This window comes from Sinocyclocheilus anshuiensis, unplaced genomic scaffold, assembly GCF_001515605.1.
Source record: "Sinocyclocheilus anshuiensis isolate Anshui unplaced genomic scaffold, SAMN03320099.WGS_v1.1 scaffold738, whole genome shotgun sequence".
In the NCBI taxonomy this organism is placed as follows: Eukaryota; Metazoa; Chordata; class Actinopteri; order Cypriniformes; family Cyprinidae; genus Sinocyclocheilus; species Sinocyclocheilus anshuiensis.
Genome location: NW_015542364.1, coordinates 594603 through 602163, shown reverse-complemented (window position 1 = coordinate 602163; position 7561 = coordinate 594603). Strand labels below are relative to the sequence as shown.

The window sequence follows — 7561 nt, the reverse complement described above, 5'->3', positions numbered from 1 at the left end:
TCACTGACAAGTTACGCAAAAAAAAAAAAGAATAGCAGACGATATAATCGTGTGATTATGAAATTGAAAAAAACGAAAATGAAAGATGTTTGCATAGCTTCTCAGTGAACTACGGCTCTGTGTAGTAAATGCTGCTCCATCAGAACGCACGTGAAAATACCACATTTAATAACATGTTTTTATTCCAAACTCACTTCATATCATCAGTCGAGTGTTTGAAATAAATCCTTCTGAGATGATGTGGCTTCTTACACTGAATAATATTATTATATACTTTATCATATTAAACATTATAATAAGATGAACTCAGATAAACCATAATCAGAACGCACGTGAAAATACCACATTTAATAACATGTTTTTATTCCAAACTCACTTCATATCATCAGTCGAGTGTTTGAAATAAATCCTTCTGAGATGATGTGGCTTCTTACACAGAATAATATTATTATATACTTTATCATATTAAACATTCTAATAAGATGAACTCAGATAAACCATATATTGCTGTAGTCGTGTGTTTATTAGTCACGTTGAATCAATGAAAGCAGTTAAATCTTCTGTTTATTCAGCAACCACTATAGGGCTTCCCTGGATTTCTTCTGCGCGAGAGCGCCCTCTGGCCTTCGATTGGAGATTTACTACTGATCACAGAAAGATGCGCATGACAGTCGCAGCTTTTCACCGTGTCCTAATTACACGCGTCGCGACAAGATTCCAGTGACAATCAATTTGGGTGTCAACACCAAACGCGACAGAATCAATCAAATGTCACAGCCTATCAGAAGCGTGTGTGGGCGGAGCCTCTCTGGAAGCGCACTGCACTCGCAACGAAATGGATAAGCTTATAAACTAATTCATAAATATGAAACCTTTTTAACATCATTAAATGTACATACTGACTGACTGATACCATCTTTGACATGGAATAGACTCGTTGGTTGGTTCGCAGTGAGTTCACGGTTTTAACGGACATATTTGCTTTAATTTATTTTCAAGATCTGAGAACTGTTGTTGCTTTCAGTACGGCTATAAGGTCACGCAAAATGATATTTAAACTCATATTAGACACGTTTAACTTTGAATAAAGCACATAATCACCTGAGATTATCTACTGTCATGTTGTTGTTCCAGCCGCGACGTCGCGGAAATAGAAACCGTTTATAAATTTGAAATTCTGTGTTTCGCCGTCGCGGCTAGTTAGAACAAAAACTCAGATTAACATGGAAAAGATACCTTATAAAACGGAGAGTTCCGGTCCTTGATTCTGATTGGCTGAGCCACGTTCTAAATTACTCTACAAAGTAACATACACCTTTGTTTACATTTGTGTGTTTCTCGGCAACCACTTTGTTGCAACCACAACTGTTTCTGAGGAGCTACATTGTTTGGTGGAAGAATACTGTTTTTATTAATATCATTACACTTTATTTGCTCTGTTTTATTTTGTGAAACCTTACTACGTATATGGAATAACCGTTTTATAAAAGCAATAAGCCCCGCTTCGCGTCGTGCCTAACAACGCCCCTTAGCTGTTATAAATTCACTGTAAACCACGGCTTCACGGGGCTTATTGCTTTATTTTATCGCGTGTCACGGCGTCGCATCGCGTGTAGTTAGGACAGGGTGTTTGCCTAATTGCGATTGCGATTTTATTGCGACTTATCGTGCAGCCCTAGTCAGAGCGTTTCCCATCATGCAGCGCAGCTTCATGTCTTACCAGTCTGGTGCTGGCGAACTCTCGGTCCATGTGATCGGCGATGCTCTGCAGTCTGAGCAGCTGAGCGTCCATCTCTGAGAGCCGCGCTGAGATCTGACTCCTGGACATCAGCATCCGGTCCAGAGCGCGCGGAGGAGGCGACCTAACACCCGTCAGGACGCTCAGCGTCACGGGGTCTCCACCGAGAACGGCTTCAGGAGACAAACACACTACTGAGGGGCCTGCAGGAAGACCAGAGCAGTCAGTTTAGATCGGGAACTAGATTCAGGATGGTCTGACTGACAGGTTGTTACAATCACTAACAACAGAGTAATATTTCTGTCGACTGATATTTGACCATTTTGAGATCTGCACTGGTCGTTAAGCAAATGTGACCCTGGACCACAAAACCAGTCATAAGGATCAATTTTTCGAAATTTGTCATTCATTCAATCATTAACCAATCGTCAAAACCATTTGGCAATCTCTGCACTGTGTACCTGGATTCCCTCCAGCCAGATTCTCAGTGAAGGGCTCAGTGATGTTAGGGGCGGGGCTTAAGTCAGGTTTGTGGGCGGGGTTTACAACAGACGCCGCTAGTAGGTGGAGCTGAGCCGATGAGGGCAGACTCCGAAGCAGAGAGTCGTCTGTCAGATCGATCACGTTGATGAACCGTCGTCCCTCTGGACTCTACAATAACAGAGAGACGATCCAAACTCAGTCTGAAACCGTTCAAGCATTATTAGATTCGAATATGGTTTTTATTGCAGCGTTTCCCTACAAGATCTACGTCAGACTCCGCAGGGCTTCTGTTCTCCGGATCTAATGATGTTTCCTTAGAGTAGCGAAGATTCAAGAAAACATCTGGAGGAACGACAGGAGCAACATCTATCAGCCCTCCTCCAGCTGTGGAGAAACACATCAGACATACAGCAAAGACATACACAAACAATGAGCTGCATAATAATGTAAATAACAAAATATTCTTCATGATTTTCTGTCGCTGATTTTTTTTCATCATCCGATAGTATGAATCAGTGTTATTTTAGTATCATTGATATTATAGTATTTATTAATATTTGTTATTTGTTTATCATGTTCCATTTTCATTTAAATTTACAGTTTTAGTAAATTTGTTGTTTTTATAATTTTTAATGTCTATATAGCTCTTATTTTTATTTCAGTTTCAGTTTTTTCAGTACTTCACATTTAAATATAAAAAAATTTCATTAAATAATTCAAATAATATTTTAGTTAACATCTATTTAATTACAAGTAACAATGTTTTTTTTTTTGCTTTAATGGAATTTGTTGTAGTCCTAATTTTAGTTTCATTGATATTATAGTATTTATTAATATTTTTTTATTTGTTTATCATGCTCCATTTTCATTTAAATTTAAAGTTTTAGTAAATTTATTGTTTTTATTATTTTTTATTTTTTAATGTCTATATAGCTCTTATTTTTATTTTTATTTCAGTTTCAGTTTTTTCAGTAATTCAAATTTAAATAATATAAACAATTTGTAATTAAATAATTTAAATAATATTTTAGTTAACATCTATTTTATTACAAGAAAATGTGTGATTTTTTTTAAATTTTTTTTTTATGGAATTTGTTGTTATTTTAGTTAACATCTATTTTATTACAAGAAAATGTGTGATTTTTTTTTATTTTTTTTTTAATGGAATTTGTTGTAGTCCTAATTTTAGTTTTCTTTAATGATAATATTTTGCATAATATTTTCCAGCAAAAATAAATGAACTATATATATATATATATATATATATATGTGTGTGTGTGTGTGTGTGTGTGTGTGTGTGTGTGTGTGTGTGATTTTTATGTTTATTTTTTCTGGGAAATTATGCTAAATTATCATTCTTGTCCATAATTTTCTGTCGCTGATTTTTTTCTTTAGTAGAGACCATCTTTATTTCTTTCATTTAATTTGCTTACGACGCTTATAGAAAAAAAAACTTTCTAATGCAACAATGTTTAAAAAAAGTTATGTTATTGAAAGTATATTTACTAGCCTAAAGTAAAACTTGATTTTAATTTTGACGCATCTCAAGTGCTCATTTTGGACCCAGATTCATCTCATGAACTCACGAGCAGATGGCATGCTGGGAGATGAAGGAAGCTGGACGGAAACGGCTTCATCTGTGACGGGGCGAGACGGTTCTGGAGGAAACAGAGGCAGAAGTTACAGCAGTGAAGTTAAAGTGTGTGATCTCAGCGATCGGACCACATACCAGTGTTTGTACAGGCGTCCTGGATTTCAGGAGCTCTCTTCTGCGTTGAGGCGAAGGCATGCAGCTCAGCCGAGGTGACGCAAGCCTTATCCAACAACCGCTGTCCCGACAACTCGGAGTCAAAGCAGCCTGAGCAGAAAGACAAGTACATTTCATCTACATCTGAAGAACATGAGGAAGACAGGCAGAGTTTGGGAAGCAGTGCTGATATTGTTAACTAAAACTAGTAAAAACTGCTTTCGGTAACTGAAATAATGCTTAAACTACATAAAAATAACTAGTAAAAAAATAGCCCTAACTTAAAAATTAGAAATGCAGCTTAAACTAAACCAAAAAAAAAAAAGCTAAATAGAAATGTTTTTAAAAACTAAAACTAATAAAAATTACAGAACATAAAATTACTAATGTTAAAATGAAATATAAAAATATAAAAATAAAAGTTAATCCAAAATATCACTTACACAAACAATGAGCAATTAAATATATAAGACGTAAGAGTAAACAATTAACTTATTCAACATTTTCTAATAGCATGTATAAACATTTACTGGCCATAAATATTTTTACCGGCCATGAAACAGTGTTTTGCATAATTTCACAGAATTAATTAATTCATTCATTCATTAATAATAAAGCCACTTTTGGTAATTTAAATAAAGCTTTAAAAATATATAAATATTACATGAAGAACATAAAAACCTAACTGAAAATGACAAATGTTGCTAAAATAAAGTAAATTTAATCTGAAGTACTAAAATTAAAAACAAATTAAAGCTAAACAGAAATATAAAATTAATAATAATAAAAAAGACAAAAAACAAAATCAGTAAAACTAGTATTAAAAGTGAAAATATAAAAATTATCATTAACTCAAAATATCACAGATTTACACAAACAATGAGCAATCAAATAAAAAAAAAATAAATAAAAAAATATATATATATAAAAAAAAAATTGGTGAAGTACTAAAATTACTAAAACTGAATAGAAATATAAAAGCAATTTCTAAAATTAAAATTAAAAATTTAATTGAAAAGATAAAATTAAAAGCTGATTGACAATATTAAGAAATACTACAAAGGAATATAAATAAGGCTAAAATAGCACTGTCACACACATATTTCTCACCTAAAGGAAAGGTGTAAGCGTCGTTCTGATCTGGCACATCTTCTGCAGGCTGAACACAACAAAAGACAAGAGGATCGACTTTGCTATTATACTGTGCATGACTTAAAGCAGTGGTCGCCAACCCGTCCATCGCGATCGACTGGTAGATCTTTATCACTGTCCCAGTAGAAAACGTGTATTTTACCCCCGGAATGTGATTTTTACAGGGGAACCCCCCTCGATTGGACTAGTTTTATTGCGAAAACCTGGCAACCCAGTTCATAGGCGCCACCTGCTGTCAGAGAGTGCGTCTCATTCAGACCTGCTGTTGCTTTATGTAGCAAATAAATAAATAACACCTAAAGTCAGACCATTCTGTTTTTGTTTTAAATCCTGAAATTAATCTAAATCAAATCAAAATGGTGGTGGATGAGGAGATACCCCCTGACAATGTAACGCGCTTTGAGTGCCTAGAAAAGCGCTATATAAATGTAAAGAATTATTATTATTATTATTACAACGGCCCGTGCAGATCGTGATTAAAATGCAGTGGTTGCCTCTAATTTCAAATGGCTAGATATTTTTGTTTAAAGCCAGTTTGTTTGTTATAAAGCAATAGCCAATAAATAAATTTGCTTAAAAATCAGTATCAGAATCCAATCTGCTAGTTAAAAAAAAAGAAAGAAAGAAAGAAAAGAAAATCTGAATTCTGAATCCGCTATGATCGGCGCATCACTAATTAAAATACTAAGTAAGAGGCCTCAAATTTGAAGCACAATCTGGGATGTCTTTTTCTATCGATTCTTCAATAGGTAGATCTTGTCTTTCATAAAGGCCGAGGTCAGGGATCTTGGGCCTAAAAAGGTTGGTGACCACCGACTTAAAGGAATAGTTCATCAAAAATACATAAACAGAGTTTTGGGATCCAGAGACGTCTGTACCTCCTCCGGAGGAATGATGGAGTCCTCTGGTCTGAAAGTGACTGCAATCTTGTCCTCTCTCCTCTTCCGTCTGAAGGACACAAAGCCAGAATATTTTTAAAAACCTCATTCGTGACCCTGCAGCACAAAAGCAGTCTTAAGTCGCTGGGGTATATTTGTAGCAATAGCCAACAATACATTGTATGGGTCAAAATTATTGATTTTTCTTTTATGACAAAAATCATTAGGATATTAAGTAAAGATTATGTTCCATGAAGATATTTTGTCAATTTCCTACCGTAAATATATCAAAACTTAATTTTTGATTAGTAATATGCATTGCTAAGAACTTCATTTGGACAACTTTAAAGATGATTTTCTCAATATTTAGATTTTTTTGCACCCTCAGATTCCAGATCTTCAAATAGTTGTATCTCAGCCAAATATTCAAGGTTCAAATTTATTATAAGCCCAAAGGGCGATTATTGGTGCAGCATAAAATTTGTAAACATCATACAAAACACACAAACAAAACAAATAACAACACAACACTCTGACAATCTCTCACAGATTTAAAAGCCTTGCAGCTTTGGGAATAAAACAATGTCTGTACCGATTGCTTTTTAGTTCAGGCATACTATACCGTATACCAGAAGGAAGCATTTTAAACTCATGGAAAAGTGGATGAGTACAATCTGCAAGAATAGTTTTAGCTTTCTGTTAAAACAAACCGTTCAAAACGATTTAATAACCCAGTCTGCTTAGTGCCGATAATCTCAATGCCTTTCAATAAATTCAGATGTTTAACATTTACATTACCAAACCAACAGCAATTGTCCTATCCTAACAAACTATACATCAATGGAGAGCTTATTTATTCAGCTTTCAGATGATGCATAAATCTCAATTTCAAGAAATGGACACTTAACCACTAAACCACTTTGGGTTTTGTGGTCCAGGGTCTGCATGCGGTCAGGTGTGTGGTTTGCAGCCGCGTCACCTCTTGATGGATGGGCTGCTTGTGCTGTTGTTCTCCGGGACAGGGTCGGTCTTTAAGAGCTGTAGTTTGGTCTCAGTGGCCCACCTCAACAGCTCCTGCAGCGGGATGAGACGAGCTGTTCGTACCGGAGCCGTGCTGAAGCGCTGAACCTGCACAAACACACATGAACGCACCACAAAATCAATGTGATTTGATCAAAATCTCACGTGCATCACAGCTCTTCTGCTGACAATCACTAACCAAGTGCGCAGATTAATGCAGACTCATATCACTGAATGTGTCACACTTATAGATATGAATATTACAGTGAAGTGTAATTATGCCTGTTATGCTACTAAATCAGCAAAAACTTCAGCTGCAGTTGTGTGTTGTCTTATTGTCGAGTCAAAAGGAACATTTTTCAAAAGGAACATGTATCTATATAGTGTTTTTAGATGAAAATTAATCATTTAATGTTTAATCACACTATTATTGATATTCCTATTTTTATATTATGTGTTAAAGTGTTTTTGAAATCATATATATATTTATAAGGATACATTTAACCTTAAATAAAGAATGGAAAGAACAGTCTGGTGTTTGAG

At 35.0% G+C, this 7561-nt stretch overlaps 1 protein-coding gene across 1 annotated transcript in view; it reads right to left on the bottom strand.

Moving 5' to 3' along the window:
* The window catches only part of cplane1 (ciliogenesis and planar polarity effector 1), a 51998-nt gene that overhangs the window by 529 nt on the left and 43908 nt on the right, over positions 1-7561 (bottom strand). Inside the window, exons 35-42 of the mRNA XM_016490912.1 lie at positions 6978-7126; positions 5999-6068; positions 5079-5127; positions 3951-4079; positions 3808-3879; positions 2481-2605; positions 2200-2389; positions 1721-1941 (exon numbers count right to left, since the gene is read on the bottom strand). Coding sequence (XP_016346398.1) covers positions 1721-1941; positions 2200-2389; positions 2481-2605; positions 3808-3879; positions 3951-4079; positions 5079-5127; positions 5999-6068; positions 6978-7126 — 1005 coding nt within the window. The remainder of the gene's footprint in view (positions 1-1720; positions 1942-2199; positions 2390-2480; positions 2606-3807; positions 3880-3950; positions 4080-5078; positions 5128-5998; positions 6069-6977; positions 7127-7561) is intronic.